Source organism: Gopherus flavomarginatus, chromosome 9, assembly GCF_025201925.1.
Source record: "Gopherus flavomarginatus isolate rGopFla2 chromosome 9, rGopFla2.mat.asm, whole genome shotgun sequence".
Taxonomy (NCBI): Eukaryota; Metazoa; Chordata; order Testudines; family Testudinidae; genus Gopherus; species Gopherus flavomarginatus.
Window position 1 is genome coordinate 63,987,880 of NC_066625.1, and position 19,394 is coordinate 64,007,273.

The 19,394-nt window shown below is 39.8% G+C and overlaps 1 protein-coding gene across 1 annotated transcript in view; it reads left to right on the plus strand.

The window, feature by feature from the left end:
- Nucleotides 1–19,394, plus strand: part of THSD4 (thrombospondin type 1 domain containing 4) — a 654,719-nt gene that overhangs the window by 235,156 nt on the left and 400,169 nt on the right. The window contains exon 7 of the mRNA XM_050967929.1: nucleotides 11,319–11,455. Coding sequence (XP_050823886.1) covers nucleotides 11,319–11,455 — 137 coding nt within the window. The remainder of the gene's footprint in view (nucleotides 1–11,318; nucleotides 11,456–19,394) is intronic.

Sequence of the window (19,394 nt, forward strand, 5' to 3'; positions counted from 1 at the left end):
CTTGCTGAGAAACACGACAGGATGGAAGTTGTGATCCGTTGCTTCCTGCATGAGAACTGCTCCTATACCACGCTTAGATGCATCCGTGGTTACTAGGAATGGCTTGTCAAAGTCCGGGGCCCTGTGCACAGGGTCAGACATGAGCGTTGCCTTAAGTTGGGTAAAGGCCTTTTGACACTCATCAGTCCACTTAACTGCATTTGGCTGGGTCTTTTTGGTCAGGTCGGTTAGTGGGGCAGCGATTTGGCTGTAGTGTGGTACAAATCGCCTGTAGTACCCGGCCAAGCCTAAGAAGGATTGGACCTGTTTCTTTGACCTTGGGACAGGCCACTTTTGGATAGCATCCACCTTGGCCTGTAGGGGGTTTATGGTTCCTCGACCCACCTGGTGCCCCAGGTAAGTCACTCTGTTTTGGCCTATTTGACACTTTTTGGCCTTAACAGTTAGTTCGGCCTGCCTGATGCGCTCAAAGACCTTTTCCAGATGTAGTAGGTGTTTGGGCCAGGAGTCTGAAAAAATGGCCACATCATCGAGGTAGGCAACTGCATATTCTCCCAGTCCTGCTAGTAGACCATCTACCAGCCTCTGGAAGGTGGCGGGTGCATTTCGAAGGCCGAAAGGAAGGACATTAAATTCATACACTCCCGCATGGGTGACGAATGCTGACCTCTTCTTGGCAGGTTTATTTAGCGGTACTTGCCAGTACCCCTTGGTTAAGTCTATTGTAGAGATGAACTGGGCACGTCCCAACTTCTTTAATAGCGCATTGGTGCATGGCATTGGATAGTTGTCCGGACGAGTTACCGCATTTAGCTTACGGTAGTCCACGCAAAAGCGTATTTCCCCATCTGGTTTGGGAGATCCCAGATTTGGACCTTAGCATCCAAAATATGGGGGTTAGCATGAAAACCTCCAAGCTTAGTTACCAGCTTGGACCTGGTAAAGCTGCCACCACCCAAAAAATTAGAGTGTTTTGGGGCACTCTGGTCCCCCCAAACCTTCCCTGGGGACCCCAAGACCCAAATCCCTTGAGTCTCACAACAAAGGGAAATAAACCTTTTCCCTTCCCCCCTCCAGGTGTTCCTGGAGAGATGCACAGAAGCAAGCTCCGTGAATCTAAACAGAGGGATTCCACCCTCCCCGTTTTCAGCCTTGGAAAACAGAAGTACCGAGAGCTAATCTCTTTTCCCCCCTCACCCAGAGGGAATGCAAAGTCAGGCTAGTAAATTTAACGCACACAGATTTCCCCCTGACTTCTTCCTCCCACCAATTCCCTGGTGAGCACAGACTCAATTCCCTGGAGTTCCCCACTAAAGAAAAACTCCAACAGGTCTTAAAAAGATAGAAAAATACATAAAAATGGTCTCTCTGTATTAAGTTGACAAATACAGGGTCAATTGCTTAAAAGAAATATGAATAAACAGCCTTATTCAAAAGAATACAATTTAACACATTTCAGCAACTATACCATGTAAATACAAAAGAAAAAAAACAATAACCCCTATTGTATTATGATCTCTGTACTCACAACTTGGAAACAGAAGATTAGAAAGCAGGAAACAGAAATCCTCCCATAGCCAAGAGAGAGACAGGCAGAAGACCAAGAACAAAGGACTCACACACAAACTTCCCTCCACCCAGATCCGAAAAAGTCCCGTTTCCTGATTGGTCCTTTGGTCAGGTGTTTCAGGTTACTTCTTTCCAGGTGTAAGAAACATTAACCCTTAGCTATCTGTTTATGACACCAACCCCCAGCTGGAGCTGCACGCCCGCCCACACCCCAGTCCCCTGCCCCAGCCCTGAGCCCACTCCCCCACTCCAAACCTCCAGGGACTCCACAAAATCTAATAGCCCCAGGCCCACCGGAGAGTTAATCCGGCCCTGCAGAAGGGGTTCTTCCATTTTAGATTTTGTGTGATTTAACTGGAAGGCTGAGCCACTGAAGACCTGCCTGTCACAGCCTCTTAGTAGTGTCCCCACATGGGAAACAGAAATATGCTAATTAATGGCTTCATACCTGTTTGAATGTTCTGAACTGCCAGGGTACTAACCCTTGACACAGCTGCTAGCTAGGATATTTTCTCCTGCTTACTGCCAGTGTTCCAGTTACACCCACAATTTGGAAGAGGTGTGAGTGAGAGAGAAAGAGGCATGGAGACATACCTATCTCATAGAACTAGAAGGACCCTGAAGGGTCATCGAGTCCCGAACCCTGCCTTCACTAACAGGACCAAGTACTGATTTTGCTCTGGATCCCTAAGTGGCCCCCTCAAGGATTGAACTCAAAACCCTGAGTTTAGCAGGCCAATGCTCAAACCACTGAGCTATCCCTCCCCTCGTTAAGCCTCTCAGAAATTTCAAATGTACCTCAATTCTGAGGGCATGAACCATAGGCTGCTTCTAGGCTAGAATAGCTGCAGAACTACTATACTCCTGTGCAGGGTTTGGGGAAAGAACATTCCTTCCCACCCCTATGCTGCCCAAAAGAAAAATGTCAGCATTCAGCAAGGCTGCGTGGGCCTTGTTCTGGCTTCAGGCTGCAAGTCGCTGGAAGTTTACACCACCTTTTTTTTTCCCTTCAGATTTATGTTGGACTCACTCACAACTTCACATTTAGAGAGAGAAGGTGGGTGAGGTAATATCTTTTATTGGACCAATTTCTATTGGTGAGAGAGACAGAAGTTGGTCCAATAAAATATATTACCTCACCCACCTTGTTTCTTGGGACCGACACAGCTAAAACTACACTGCATACTGCATTGCATTTGGAAGATTATAATCCCTACCATAAGGACTATTCAACCAGCTTTCCTGAAAATATTAGTTATTTGGCTTCCCTGAGTTGCATATGCTGCCCAACAGGTCCTATCAGGCTGTTTGTGCACTCACAATTGCAGTGAAATGGTGCCAAGCATAACATAGTTTACATTCAGCTACTACAGTGGTGAAGTGCGGTGTAATAATAAAACTGGGCAACAAATCATTTGAGGGGAAAATGGTATCGAATCTGGCAGTAAAGAGCTATTGTAAATTAATAAACAAACTTTGAGTTACAACAGAGTCAAGCTGAGGCCTAAACATCTGGACCATTTCCTTTTAATTGGAGTAGACACAGTCTATGATATAATTTTCCCAGGCCTGATTTAATTAAACTGGTAATTCTAGAATGCATGGGGTTTATTCAGGTTATTTTGTAACCCTTTCAAAAAGGTTGAAATACAAAAGGAGCACTTAAAAGACGATAAAATCATTGTGGAGAAACTAAATGGATTCTTTGCTTTAGTCTTCACAGCTGAGGATGTTAGGAAGATTCCCAAAACTTAGCTGGCTTTTGTAGGTGATAAATCTGAGGAACTGTCGCAGATTGAAGTGTCACTAGAGGAGGTTTTGGAATTAATTGATAAACTCGACATTAACAAGTCACCGGTACCAGATGGCATTCACCCAAGAGTTCTGAAAGAATTCAAATGTGAAGTTGCAGAACTATTAACTAAGGTTTGTAACCTGTCCTTTAAATCGGCTTTGGTACCCAGTGACAGGAAGTTAGCTAATGTAACGCCAATATTTAAAAAGGGCTCTAGAGGTGATCCCGGCAATTACAGACCGGTAAGTCTAACGTCGGTACCGGGCAAATTAGTCGAAACAGTAGTTAAAAATAAGATTGTCAGACACATAGAAAAACATAAACTGTTGAGTAATAGTCAACATGGTTTCTGTAAAGGGAAATCGTGTCTTACTAATCTATTAGAGTTCTTTGAAGGGGTTAACAAACATGTGGACAAGGGGGATCCAGTGGACATAGTGTACTTAGATTTCTAGAAAGCCTTTGACAAGGTTCCTCACCAAAGGCTCTTAGGTAAATTAAGCTGTCATGGGATAAAAGGGGAAAGTCCTTTCACGGATTGAGAACTGGTTAAAAGACAGGGAACAAAGGGTAGGAATTAATGGTAAATTCTCAGAATGGAGAGGGGTAACTAGTGGTGTTCCCCAAGGGTCAGTCCTAGGACCAATCCTATTCAATTTATTCATAAATGATCTGGAGAAAGGGGTAAACGGTGAGGTGGCAAAGTTTGCAGATGATACTAAACTGCTCAAGATAGTTAAGACCAAAGCAGATTGTGAAGAACTTCAAAAAGATCTTACAAAACTAAGTGTATGGGCAATAAAATGGCAAATGAAATATAATGTGGATAAATGTAAAGTAATGCACATTGGAAAAAATAACCCCAACTATACATACAATATGATGGGGGGGCTAATTTAGCTACAATGAGTCAGGAAAAAGGTCTTGGAGTCATAGTGGATAGTTCTCTGAAGATGTCCACGCAGTGTGCAGAGGTGGTCAAAAAAGCAAACAGGATGTTAGGAATCATTAAAAAGGGGATAGAGAATAAGACAGAGAATATATTATTGCCCTTATATAAATCCATGATACGCCCACATCTCGAATACTGTGTACAGATGTGGTCTCCTCATTTCAAAAAAGATATTCTAGCACTAGAAAAGGTTCAGAAAAGGGCAACTAAAATGTTTAGGGGTTTGGAGAGGGTCCCATATGAGGAAAGATTAAAGAGGCTAGGACTCTTCAGCTTGGAAAAGAGGAGACTAAGGGGGGATATGATAGAGGTATATAAAATCATGAGTGATGTTGAAAAAGTGGATAAGGAAAAGTTATTTACTTATTCCCGTAATACAAGAACTAGGGGTCACCAAATGAAATTAATAGGCAGCAGGTTTAAAACAAATAAAAGGAAGTTCTTCTTCACACAGCGCACAGTCAACTTGTGGAACTCCTTACCTGAGGAGGTTGTGAAGGCTAGGACTATAACAATGTTTAAAAGGGAACTGGATAAATTCATGGTGACTAAGTCCATAAATGGCTATTAGCCAGGATGGGTAAAGAATGGTGTCCCTAGCCTCTGTTCATCAGAGGATGGAGATGGATGGCAGGAGAGAGATCACTTGATCGTTGCCTGTTAGGTTCACTCCCTCTGGGGCACCTGGCATTGGCCATTGTCGGTAGACAGATACTGGGCGAGAATGGACCTTTGGTCTGACCCAGTACGGCTGTTCTTATGTTCTTAAGTTATGTTCTAAGGGGAAAAGAACAAACAGTATTTCAATAGAAGAATTAAAATATACCAAACAGGTGGCCCTTTAATTTCTTAGTGCAGTGTTTCCCAAACTTGGGACACTGCTTGTTTAGGGAAAGCCCCTGACGGGCTGGGCCAGTTTGTTTACCTGCCGCGTCCGCAGGTCCGGCCGATCGCGGCTCCCACTGGCCGCGGTTCACTGCTCCAGGCCAATGGGAGCTGCTGGAAGCAGTGGCCAGTATGTCCCTCGGCCCGCACCACTTCCAGCAGTTCCCATTGGCTTGGAGCAGCGAACCGCGGCCAGTGGGAGCCATGATCGACCAAACCTGTGGACGCGGCAGGTAAATAAACCGGCCCAGCCTGCCAGGGGCTTTCCCTGCAGAAGTGGCGTCCCAAGTTTGGGAAACATTATCTTAGTGTGTCCAATATTATTGCTCATATCCCCACCCTGATTTCCACTTTTAATGAATGTTTTTACCTTGGGGGACTGGATGATGTTGGCAGTAGTTAATGAACTAATGGTGCCTTTCAGTTGGGGATGCTAGTTCAAAGCCAGTCCCAATTAATGGTGACCAAAGCTGCTGTCCTTTGAAGAATGGTTAGCAATCTGTGTGTAATAACCTATCTTAACCCACTTCTTCATGGGTAGGCATCCACAACATGAGAGTAGGAAAGGAATAGGTTCCCTAATAGTTTTCTCTCTATTCGCTGGAATCTTAGTTGGCATTAATTGAATCCCTTGTTGCCAGCAGAGAAGCAAAGGATTGAATGGACAAGGAAATGAAAAATCTTAGCCATTCAAGTGGATTCTACAGCTTAGGGATATTGGTAGGCCAGTGTGAAATAAGCTTGCTTGGCACCAAACCTGCTCTGGATACATTAACATGTTCATAGGCTAGAGCTGTCATCCTGGCATCTTTCATGGGCACCAAATTCACTTTTTTAAACAACATACATAAATGTTTCCTCCAAAAAAAAAATTATACTCTTTACAGTACAGTTCATCTCAGCACAGGTCTCCTGGGAACTGTACTTCTGCAGGTTGAGGTCAACTCCAGTGAAGTGCTCACCTGAGTTGCTGAATGCCCTCAATATCCATTGAGATAAGGAGGCTCTCAGCACCTTTGCATGATCAGTCCTTCACACAGAAATAGTCTGCTCAGTGTTTAGTTTAATGCCATATAACATTTAGCTTTTTAAAGAAAGCTAAATGTTACTGGATTTGCAAAACAAAAAAAATTCTTGACTTTAGTGGTCTCCCCCACCCCCAATTTATAGGCTTAATGAACTCAAGTGCTTTCAGAGCCCTTGCAATTTTTTTCCATCATTAATTTAATGCTGTGAAGTGAAAGCTATAAATCAGGGTTTCTCAAACTATATATGGTAGTCACACAAATGGGACTTCATCTCACCTAATAAATTGAGAGGAACTCAGAGGATCTAATAACAAAAAAAGGTAAATGAATTAAAACTACCTTTTAACAATTCATCAGAATGCGAACCAGCCCCTGGGAGCTCCTGTCCCATAGAGAAAGGAACTCTGTTATCTCGTATATGGTCACATTGTCTTTTCATCTTAAATTCAGAACCTGTCTATGTCATTACAGCTTCCTACCCTGCATTGTGGCCCAAGAAAAATGCAGCAGGGCTTGTGTTGGATTTACAACTGGCTTGTTCTCAAAAGGGCAGTTAAATATGTAGCAGGAACAGCATGTGTCACAAACTCTTCCATAAGAGTCCAAGAACTTTACCAAAATGATATGTGCTGCCCTTCTCCTTCTTCCCCATGCCCCTGCTCTGCCTGGAGAGTGGAAAATTGAGCACTTTGAAACAGAATAGGAAGTTCAAGTACTTTGCAGATCAAATGTTATTTGTTTTTTGAAGCAGACTTCAGGGAATGTTGCACTGGATGAAGCCCATAGGCCCCAATCTAGCTAAGCACACAACAGGGCCATAATACCCAGACATCCTAGTGGTGGTTGTAGTATGCATTATTTAAAAGTAGTGTATTCCTTATAGAAAGTGCTGAAGTCCTGTGTTTAACCACAGACTAATAAGGAAGAAGCATGGAAAACTTGCTTCATCTGGCCCTCAAGCATATCTCAGCCACATTTTTGAGAATCTACTAGTAGGAATAACAGGGTCATCCAGAGGTATCAGTAATGCAAGTGCCAGTTGCAATATGGACAATTGGACTGAACTAAGATAATTAACTCAATACATGCAGACCACTGAACAGCCATGAAATGGTGATGACTTTGTCACTTTCACCTAAGGGTAGATTTGAACTGGTGACTTAAAGATGGAAGACTTTTTAGCTTATTTCTAAATCAATGAGCCATCCATTTCCTACAGGAATTGTGTATTTAATCTGCTGTGTGAGCATTATGAGCAATTTACCCCTTTATAACACTATACCTTTAAAAGTGTGGTGGATAGATTCTCTTTCATTTAAATGACATTAACTTTGGTCCATATGTTTTTCATCCTTATATAGCAGAATGAATATTCTCTTCTTCCCGTTTCTTTGCCACTGAACTTGGGGATAAATTAATATACATTATGACCATGGAGACTTTTTGCTCTCTTGTTGAGAAGGCCAGATGGCACCCTCTGAGTATTTCCCATGCTTTGAAATCAATTCTTATTTAAGGATTATTGTATTTTGATATGTGGAGAGCCTGATCCCTGACATTAAGGTGGTACAGTAGCTTTACTGAAAGTAGTTGCGGTAATAAAACACTTTATGTTGGTTGCATTTGCAAGAAAGGAAATATTGATATCTGGAGGATTGTTTTAAAGAAGTGTCCACAGACATTTTCTTTCTGCCAAAAAGAAGTTTTCTAGAGACGGGTTTATGCTAATAGACAGGAGTTTATACGACTGTTTTAGAAAGAATTTAGAATATGAGGCTAAGCTGAACACTTGTAATAAACAAGCAAAAATTTAGGGCATATAATACCGAACGTAATAGGACAGTCTGCTGCACTGCTCAGCTGTTCTTCAGTACTTGAACTGCTGATGTTTGATCATGAAGGGAAAAACATACTATATGGAAATATTTCTCTTGCTGGTATGGCACCAACAGTGTGCCAGGTGCCTTTGCAGACTGGAAGAACACATGGTCTTGCACTGAAGGATTTACAGTCTAGAAAGACCACTTACAGATGAAGGCTAGATGATGGGCTGGGATGCAATAAAAGCCTGGGGTCTAGGTTTTAAGTGGGGAAGGGTGGGTGGATAACCAGCTTTGTGCCCTCAAAGACCTCAGGGAATCACGCAAAAGATAAGAGATGGGGAACTGATTCTAGGGATGACTACTAATGCCGAATCTATACTGTCACAGAGGTTGTGGTGGGCTACCTAGGATCAGTATGAAGACACAAAGCTTCTTCCTGGAAGTCCTTGTGTCTCTAGTGATCTACTCTCTTTGGAAGCTAGAGCCCCTGTTTATTTTGTTTGTGTTGACAACCCATTCACACCTACCTCAATGGAATTGGAGAAAACTCCCTCAGGTCCCAATGGGTTTTGCCACAGTGGAGGGCAGCTTGGCCCTGGGTAATTAAACTATAATGTTTAGAAAATGTCCTGTTAGTTGCACAATTTTTTGCATGGATTTTTTTAAACAAATATTTTTGTTCATGCATAGTGTTAAGAGTTCATAGAATTATAGAATATCAGGGTTGGAAGGGACCTCAGGAGGTCATCTAGTCCAACCCCTGCTCAAAGCAGGACCATTCCCCAACTAAATCATCCCAGCCAGAGTTTTGTCAAGCCTGACCTTAATACCTCTAAGGAAGAAGATTCCACCACCTCCCTAGGTAACCCATTTCAGTGCTTTGCCACTCTCATAGTGAAAAAGTTTTTCCTAATATCTAACTTAAACCTCCCCCACTGCAACTTGAGACCATTACTCCTTGTTTTGTGATCTGGTACTACTGAGGACAGTCTAGATCCATCCTCTTTGGAACCCCTTTTCAGGTAGTTGAAAAAAGCTATCAAATCCCCCCTCTTCTGCAGACTAAACAATCCCATTTCCGTCAGCCTCTCCTCATAAGTCATGTTTTCCAGCCTCTCAATCATTTTTGTTGCCACCCTCTGGACTGTTTCCAATTTTTCCATATCCTTCTTGTAGTGTGGGGCCCAAAACTGGACACAGTACTCCAGATGAAGCCCCACCAACGTTGAATAGAGGGGAATGGTCACATCCCTCCATTTGCTGGCAGTGCCCCTACTTATAGAGCCCAAAATGCCTTTAGCCTTCTTGGCAACAAGGGCACACTGTTGACTCATATCCAGCTTCTCATCCAGTGTAACCCCTAGGTCCTTTTCTGCAGAACTGCTGCCTGGACATTTGGTCCCTAGTCTGTAGGAGTACATGAGATTCTTCCATCCCAAGTGCAGGACTCTGAACTTTTCCTTGTTGAACCTCATCAGATTTCTTTTGGCCCAATCTTCTAATTAGTCTAGAAATTAGTCTAATTTGTCTCTGTATCCCATCCCTACCCTCCATCTACCCTCTCTATCCCATCTACCACTCCTCACAATTTAGTATCATCTGCAAACTTGCTGAGGGTGCAGTCCACATCATCCTCTAGATCATTAATGAAGATATTGAACAAAACTGGCCCCAGGACCAACCCTTGGGGCACTCTGCTTGATACCGGGAATAGAGGGATGAGGATGGAGTTGAAGATATCAGATTTCTTTCTCTCTGAGTCCTGTATCCCTTTTATTACGCCTCTAGCACATGCACAGATGTTATCTGCTGATATATTGTAACCCTTACATAGTCATGTTCTCTCATTTGTATGTACAGATTGCCGTCAGCCTTAATATAATCTGTTGTGCCTTCCCACGGACGTCCCTTATTAATACACTTTATAACCTTCTTACCAGTCCACCTCAAATGCACCTCTGTAATGGTGACAACTCTTCCTGCTTTCATTTCCTAAATAGCCAGTTTGCTCTGCAAATATGTTATTAGTGCAGCTTTTATTTATTAAAGTATTTGACTAGTTACGCACTTTCCAACAGAATCAAAAACATACAAAAATATTGGTCACTAAAACCGACTCAAACAATTGACAGTGTCCTAACTCTCAACGGGAACTCACCTGCTGTAATAATAAATAAACTGACTATGTGTTGTATTTTGATTGAGCAGAGAAGACTTCAATGTGACCTGAAGTTCATCAATAGCAGGGTTTCTCTGGCCATCATAGGGGATGAATTTCAAGCTCAGAGGCAGCTACTAAGAATGATCTGTTACTGATCCTAAGCAATTGACTTCCAGGCACTTTCTTCTTTAGATGTGATTTAAGCTGGAATCTGCGCTTTCTCCCTTTTTTTTTCTTTTTCTTTCTTTATTATCATCCATCTCTGGGACTTTAGAATCACAGATGAGCCTCTGAAGCGTGCCTATAAGCTGTGGCCCAATTGTACTGGAGTATATTTTGTATTTCCTGTTTTGATTTAAGGTCTGGTTTATGCTCCAATTCAGCAAAACACTTTATGCACATGAATTGAACATGGAACTACTCATGCGCTTAAAGTTAAGCATGTACATAAGTGTTTTGCTGTGTCATGGTGTTAGAGGTGTCAGGATCTTAGAGGAGAGTTTTGTTCAACCAAAATATCCAATTTTTAGTTTTTCATTCTACGCTGACGTTTCTTCGTTAGGGCCCATTGTTGTTTTAGTTATTTAATTTTATATCTCCCAAGTTTCACTGACTGACAAAAGGGAAGACAGTCTCTGCTCTGAAGGACTTCTAATCCGAAGAGAAAACATGTAGACAAAGGAATAGGAACAGGCAAGGAAAGCAACAATCAATACCAGGTGACAGAGCCATGAAGTTAGGCATTTATCATGTTAGTTGTATAATATGTGTGTGTTCCTCTCTTTCTGGGTCTCTCTCTCTCAGCTACAGTCTTACGTTCAAACTACTTGGAGTGAAGGCCAGGGGTTTATAAGGCTGGTGTTTGGAAAAGCTATTCTGTTGTTTTAAAAAATCTTCTGTAGAATTCTCCAAAATCTTGAGGTTAAAAATTATATTTTCCTATCTAATATTTGTTTGATATAGATAGGAAATTTATAGACTACTTGCCTACTTGGTTTTTATCCTCTCCAAATCAGGGAGAAGGTCTCAGCTTAATATTTAATTTCTTTTTTAAACCACATCTGTAGACTTAGTAGCAGGAACTTATACGTTTTTCTTTCTTTAGTGAAGGGAAGTCAGAAGTGTGAACTGAACTGCCGAGCAATAGGCTACCGGTTCTATGTGAGACAAGCTGAAAAAGTAATAGACGGCACGCCATGTGATCAAAATGGAACTTCAGTCTGTGTGTCTGGACAATGCAAGGTAAGTCCAGAATCTTTATATGTGAACTTTAGCAATTCATCTTGGGGAGTCTCTTACGTGTTATGCGAGTTCTAATAATAATTTAGGCAATCTGATTTGTGAAAGTTTGGTGTCTTGTTAACTTACATGTACTGTATATTTTTCATAGATAGAAAAAATATGTGCCCTTACCATACTTTAATTATATGTAAACCTGTAAAAATAGAGACTGAGAGAATTTTGAAAGGTTGTGTGGAAGTTTCTGACCAGAATTAAGATGGCTTTCAGTGAACTTCAGTGAATATTTAGCTTCTTGCAAAAGAGGTGTTTATCCCTATGTCAGATTAAACTCCCCAGTAATTTTTAAGCTAAACAATGGAATTGAAAATAAATAGTAAGAAAGCAACTTTGCTTTAGCTTTGGAATATAGATATCTCTCTTTTTTCTCAGCTGAAACAGATGGTAAGACTTAGTGGTTCAATTTTATTCAATTAAATGTTAAAGTCATTTAACCAGCAACACTGTAATTTTTCCTATCAGCCCATATGCGCAGTTAAGAGATGCAAATTATTCTCTTTATTGGTTATCTACTGTTCTGTTGGTAGAACATAAATTATTGTATGTTGGATATACAGTCATTTCTTTGGAATCCAAATGAGGTACTGTGTTGACTTTACACAATCTGCTGTATGGATTCTCATCATAAATGGTAAATGTCCTGCAGCTTCTGTGAGATGATAGATAGCACTCTTATGCAAAATGTGATGTTTATGTTTATTTAAAACCTCTGATGCAATAAGATAAGAAAAATATATAAAAAACTCTTATCTGTTGAATTTGCAAAAGAAAGCTTGTTTTTCGAGTCTCTGGTATATGAGAAGGGGTTTAGAAAAGAAACCTAATAATTGCAAAGAAGTGGCATTCAATGTTTGACATTTCCAGTATCAGTGGGCAGAAGAAACATTGGAAAGTTTTAACAGGTGGGGTGAAATGTGACGTATGAATCCAAATATGAAAAAGGACAAATGTAGTTGTTGCTTTGCCAGAAGAAATCTCATATAAATTAGAACCCTTTATTCCTCATACTTGTACACATCTGGACAATGCCATGCATATGTCTATATTTGTATTTTTAGCAGTACGGGCAGTCTTAGATTTGAGTTTTCTTTGTAGATGATAGATATGTGTGAAGTTGCTTATCAGTAAAGGTCCCTTGATTTAAAACTGATTCATAAGGAGCCAGAATTTTTTTAAAATTACCATTCTGATTGGTGGCCAATAGCAGAATTGAGATATGGACTTTTTATTGAACCAGCAGTCCTGTTTTCCTGATGCTTTCTGCAAATACAGAATATAGGATGATGTGTCTATATTTGGAAATCTAGGGTAAAAAGGAATGATGGCTTCTCAAGAGCCTAATGAGAAATATTGTTCAGAATTTTGCCATCATGAAGTTCATATGCAGTTTGTTAATTTCCAAACCTCTGGATGAGATGTCAAAAACCTAATACGTGTTCCAAATCAATAGTGTGAATATGAAATGGATACTACCTGGGATTCTTGTGCTTTGTTACTTACTATTATGCTGGTCACATCTGTATTTATTTTTAAAGCTCCTTCTTTCAGTAATGTTCAATGAATTGGCATAGCGTATCATTCCCAAAAGAACTTAAATGAAACCAATTCTGCCCACTTCTATAGGTGCTAAAGGCCCTAAAAGCACTTTACACCTCTATACTCTGTGTTGGTTCTCTCCACATCAGAGTAGGGTAAGAAGGTAAGATAAGCTAAGGACATGAATAGTGTCTCCAAGTGGGCAGGGGAAGGGGCTCAATTGTTTGCAGGTACAATTTAGGTTATTTAGACATTAATATACTTGATTCATAGGGACAATCAGGCACTCGGATGTTGAAATTATCCATATCGTGTATGCACGAATGTATAGCTTCAGTAAAGGTTTCCTATTATGGGTTAATAAATCTAATGCATTCAACAGTGTAATTGTAATAACTGCAATGTGTAACATTTCTGCTTGGACAGAAAAAAAAATCTTCTCCTAGATTTAATATGTGGTGTTAGTGTATCAAAAGGGCAGAATATGTTCTGCTTGCTAGATTACATCAAATAAGTTAAATGTTTTTACTTAATGTTGAATCCTTCCTTTGTGGTTTTAAATCAGAACTGTAACATTATAGGATCTTAAAAAAAAAAAAAAGACGGGGAAATCTGTCATGCAGGTATTTAGAAGCTGACACAATAATTAGTTTATCATGTATGTGAATTAAGGTGACTTAAAAACACTTACACTTGATAAACTCTAACAGCTCCTATCATGTTAGTTTGTACACAGGAATTATTAAGTTGATACAACAATTTGCATTTCCATAGTGCTTTCCATTTGTGGAGCTCAATTTTTGATTAATACTCAATGTATGATGTTTTATATATGCATCCTTAGCTCAGTTTGTGTGTGCATTTAGGGTATCTGGCTTAAATTGGGCCTGCTTTTCTGCACTCTGCATGTGCATTTGGAGATATGGTTACAGCTTTTTTGGTTTGAAAAAAATTAAATTTTAAAACCTATTTAATTATTGGACAAATGTGACTTCTCCCCTTTTGAAATTGTGCATAATGCTGTTCTTGTATGGAAAAGTTTTCATACCAAGTTCTACATAAGAGAAGCACTAGAAAGAGGATAAGTATTTAGAAATTTGGTCACTCTTTTTAGTGTATTCAGAGGAGGGTGCGCTCCCCAGCAAGCAAGCCAGAAACTATAACCAGGTTCTTTGAATATTAAACTGATCCTGAAAATGCAAGTTTTAGAAAAGAGAACCTATTTTAAACTATTCCTAGTTTAACTATACTCACTAATGAAATCCCACTTTTTTTCTTGTTACTTTCTTCAGACTTCTGGGATTATTCTGTCTGCTCCTGGAGTTTTGTCCATACTTTAATTTCTTGACCACCTGTTCTGACATGATTCTGATTCCCTTCAGAATTACTTCTTCCTTCTTTGGTAAATGCATTTCTTAGCCTCATCTGCTCGGACCTTCTTTTGCAAACACTGTGAGGTCAGTAACTCAATACTGGCTGTTAGCCTTCTTTAACCAGCATGGTAACATGAGTAGTTTGCATAATTATTATATGATGGGGTAGTTTATAGTTACCGTTATTTTCAATGAAACTACTGTATACTGCACAGTGCTTGCTACAAAATCTTGTGCAGTTTTGCTGTAACTACGGGATGTTAATAACTCATGTCATAACTGATCACATGTATCAGTTAGCTTAATTTGGTGTGCAATTATCTCATTATTCTCCATTTCACTAGTTAAAAAGCTTAGATTGTATAACTTGCATTTCTTCTCTGTTTGATATTTTCTACTTTGATACATCTTTCTTACTCTTCACTATTTTTGCACCATCTTATTCCACCTTTTTTTTGTTGTTGTTCTTGTTTTTTATCCCAATGATTTTGTTGCTAGTTGCAGTAATGATAAGTGAACCTCAAAAAGTCAGGGTTCTCACCTGCTCTGTCCTAATCACTTGGGCCTGCAAAATTGAGCAAGATTTCTCATGAGAACAGGCTTTTGATGCAACCTTTCTGGCACTCCTTGTTAAGACAGAAATACTGCAAGCACAGTTTTTCATATAGTATTTTTTGCACTTCTTGTCAGTGGTTCTGGATGGGAAGATGAAGATGCATAAAATTAAAAAAGTTTTGGTTCAGGTTCTCATAGCACTCCTTAACCCTTTTACAAGGCTGGTGGATGGTAAGGTCCAAGCCATTGGTCAGCTGAGGGACCTGGATGGAAACAAAGTGGAGCTGGTGAAAGCCCCGGATTTGATTTGAATAAGCATGGATTTGCCTGCACTGTACACTTTATCTGCCGGGTAGTCCCAGACATCTATATAATAAAGTTGTGGCCTGATTAAAACCCATAACAAGTCTCCTGTCCTCCTTGCGGTATACCCAGACAATGTCTTGGGTCAGTGCATTAAAAATAACATTTGTAGGATCTTGCCCTTTCCTTATCGAGTAAGCAAACAAGTCAAGCTTGTCTAATATTAGTGTAATATTCCTAGGCATAGCAGTGAAGGAATAGGTGGGAACAAACCCTTGCTATCACATTACCTGTCATGGGTACTCCAGATGTGACCCAACAAGCATTGGTGCCCGGAGGAGCTGGACATTTTCAGCACAAGATTAAAGCTTCTGTCTTCAAACAGAAATGGGTTGCATTGCAGGAAACTGCTTCTGAATGGAGCTGAAAGGTACAAAGAAATCTTGCCAATAAAACTGCACAGCTGAATGGGATCCTTAGGGATCATTACTGTATTTGACTGCACATACCACCCTTTGGGTGGATGGTATATGTCAGGGTTTTGATAATGGGATGCAAATTGTCAAATTCAGAACTGCACTGAGCCAGCTGACTAGAAAAGCCTTCAGAGAGTGAGTAATTAGCTTCTTTATGGAACTGTGGCAAAAATCATTTTTCATTTGTAGTTCTGGCACACAGTGGGCCAGATTCTGCCTTTGGATAGGTGAACAGGGCTCCCATTGGAATCAAATGGAAACATGTGCAACCTAATATTCACTAATATTGGCATAATTCACCCCGATGTTTTGGTGTAATATAGTTACTAATTTAGGATTGGATTTGTCCACCTTATTAACCATGAAATAACGGACTAAGATAGTACTCAGCATGAATAATGGAGGCAGAATCTGGCTCTTAGCCTCTTTGCAATTGGACTTTAGTGAACAAAAACCCTAACACAAGATGCAAGCAGACTTGTGTGTCAGATGAACAGCAGTATGGAGGTAAGTTTCACTGCATTCTATCTTGAGATGAGCCATTTCAACTTGACTTCTAATAGTAAGATGGGAGAGTAACTAGAACAGTGTGTTTCCTGATGTTGACAGCAGGAGGAATGTATTAAATTACATTTTTTATTGGGTCAGTCACTTTAACCACAGGTTACTGAAAGGCAGTTGTTCAAAAACTTGCCCTTAGTTGTAAGAAAGATCTTATGGGGGTGAAGAGGAAAGAACTTAAAAACAAATAAAACCCAGGAAGTTGGAAACTGATCTTTAATTTTGACAGCTTTCTCTTTGACTTTAGTGTTTCCCATTAGAAATGTTCCTCCTTTAAAGTCAAACAAAAAGGTTCACAGGTTTTTAAAGTTTAACTAACAATCTTGGAAAGATTTGAGGATAACTTCTGCTCCTACTTACACCATTGTAAATCTGGAGTAACTCCCCTGACCTCAGTGTGTTCCTCCAAAATGTTTATGCATTGTTATCAGCTGCTGACAAGCAAGAGATTACAGTGATTAAAACAAATATTTGCACATCCAAGTTTTCAGGGGATAAACAGTTCATACTGTACCTCATGGCCTTTCCTTTTGCTAGCAAGGGAAATCATCAACACACTTCCTCATGTTCTAGTTCTGTTTTCTCCAGCCATTCAAAACATATCTTTACAAGCAAAGTTCCAACTGGCAGAGTTCATGTTTCAATCCTGTGCCATGCATTAGATATGGATACTTGATTCATGGCTTCATTTAAAAGTGAAGATTTGCTTTAATTTTATGAAAAAAAAACATCCATATGATCTTTTTTGGTAACCTTCCCTCTACATCCTTAATTTTGTTCCCCCCATCAGCTCTATATCTTTTTGCTTGGCTGTGCAGAAGCATTTCTATTTAATTGGGAAGCGATTCTTACATGTGTATTATCAAGAATATGGGAGAGGGGTAGCTGTAATATAATTTATGTCTATTATATGATCCTCTGCTTGCTTGCTTTATAGTTATCATTTTGCTTGCTAAACAAGAAGTAGAGGATAATTTCCTTCATTCTTAGATGGTTTTGCACATTGGCAGGAACCAAAGCCAATGGCTTCAGATAATCCAAGGGCTGGTAATTAACAAATAATACAGTGTCGAATCTTTGAAGTTTTACCCCTGCCATGTTCTGATCAACAGGCTGGCTGGTAGCTCCAAAGTGGGGCCAGGGAAAATCCAATCAGGGAAGATGAAACATTGAACTTTGGGGGGTTTAAAAACCTCAGCCCTAAAGCTGAAAAGACAGAAGAAGGCATTGATTGCTGGTCTTAAAGATTGACCCTTCATTGCCAGAAACAGGGGTGTCTGTGATAAGTTAGATCTACATAAGCTTTAGGTAAGGCGTATGTGGCTTTCTTGTTGTTAAAACCTTTTTGTCTGAATGCTTTGTTTCTATGGATAAATAAATAATACTTTGTTTTGGTGAAACTATTCTAAATTGTTGCATTTACTGGTCACAGCTCCCATAGGGATGTCTCTTGCAAATGCCAAACCAAACCCAGCTGAGCCATATAAGGACTCATGGTTGGTGAACGGGGGTGTTGTAGCCACTGGACTTGTGCTGTGAGTGGGAGAATTGCAGGATTCCACCCTAAGAGTAATAGTGGTGCAAGACCTATCACTTAAAAGGTTGTATTCATTATAATGATAATTCAGCTATGTTTTTTGTGCACAAAGAGCAACCTTATAATTTCAGTGTGAATGACTTCAATTTTAAATTAAAAGGAAACTAAAATCAAAACCAAGAAAAAAAAAGTAAAGTATCCTTGAGACAGCATAGTATGTGTATCTACTCCTATCTTTGGCTGAACTAAACACACAATAGTAGCTGCATCCAATAGTCTCCTAGAAATGTAAAAAGGGATGGTGCATAGGAGACAAAAGGATTAGTTACACTGCTATTTGCAGCACAATGCATGCTAGAATATTAATATAATCTGTGTGAGAGGTGCTGGAGTAAAGGCAATACATTTATCCTCGTATGTTGCGGAACAATGAATCTGCCATGGGGTTAAAGAGTGGTGCTAATAGAAACTACAGACAATCTCATTAAGTTTTCCTCAGCTAGAAATATGTCACATATCACTTCCATCATTGTGCAAGTAGCTGAAGATGCTGTTCATGAAATATTCATCCTAGTACTGGTGAGTAGTGACATTGGTAGTGGAGATTATATGGATTTTTTGTTGGTGGTGGTTTTTTAACTTTTAATTTCTAGACCATCCCTTGACAATCAGATCTAGGATCAGTAATGAGCAAGTTTATGTGAACATAATTAAACAACTTCACACGTTTATGGGAAATTGAGCAATGTGGGTTTTAGCTTTATTTGTAATACCCTATGGAAGTTTTGGAGAAAAGAGTAAATTTGAATTCTGCATTTACTGGGCTGAGTGAAAGCCAACTCAACCTCCTTGTAGACTTAAGATATTTGAATACATTATATTTTTAGGGTCAAATTTTTTTTATAGTTTTGCACTGAGAGTTTTGTTTAATGTATTTTATTTATTTAAATAAAGTATAAGGCTTTCATCACTCAAAAGGCATCTGGGTCATGTCTATAAAATACCAAAGTTTAAAAACCATAATGTTGACCCAGTGGTCCAGATATATAGATCTCCAGCACCAGTTTGCTTTCATGCATACAGAGGGGTTGATGGAAATAAGGAAAATAAAATGGGGAGTAATGAAATAATCCAAACGTATTACCTAATGCTGAAATTTCTGCAGTTTGCCTTCAGTGTTTATAGCATCTTTTTGTGGCCCATGACTATAATGCTACACGTGTGCCGCTCAGAAAAAGCTTTGAGTAAATTTTAAGAGGGGGAAGCATTTAACTACTGTTAGATAGCATTTTTGTTTGATGGTCCCAACACACATTCTCAAAAGGAAATTAAATACAGTTAACCAAGAGGTTGCTATTTTTTCATAAATCTGGCATATGGAAAACTATGATGGGAATTGCAGATGCTCAGCACCACTCAGAATCAGGCTGTATGGCATTAGCACTGGGTAAAGAGGGTTTGGGGTGTTTTTGGCCACTTCTGAATCTTTCAGACGTTTCCTGCCTGGCTGTGTTGTACTACCTGATAAAATGAGGGGGGTT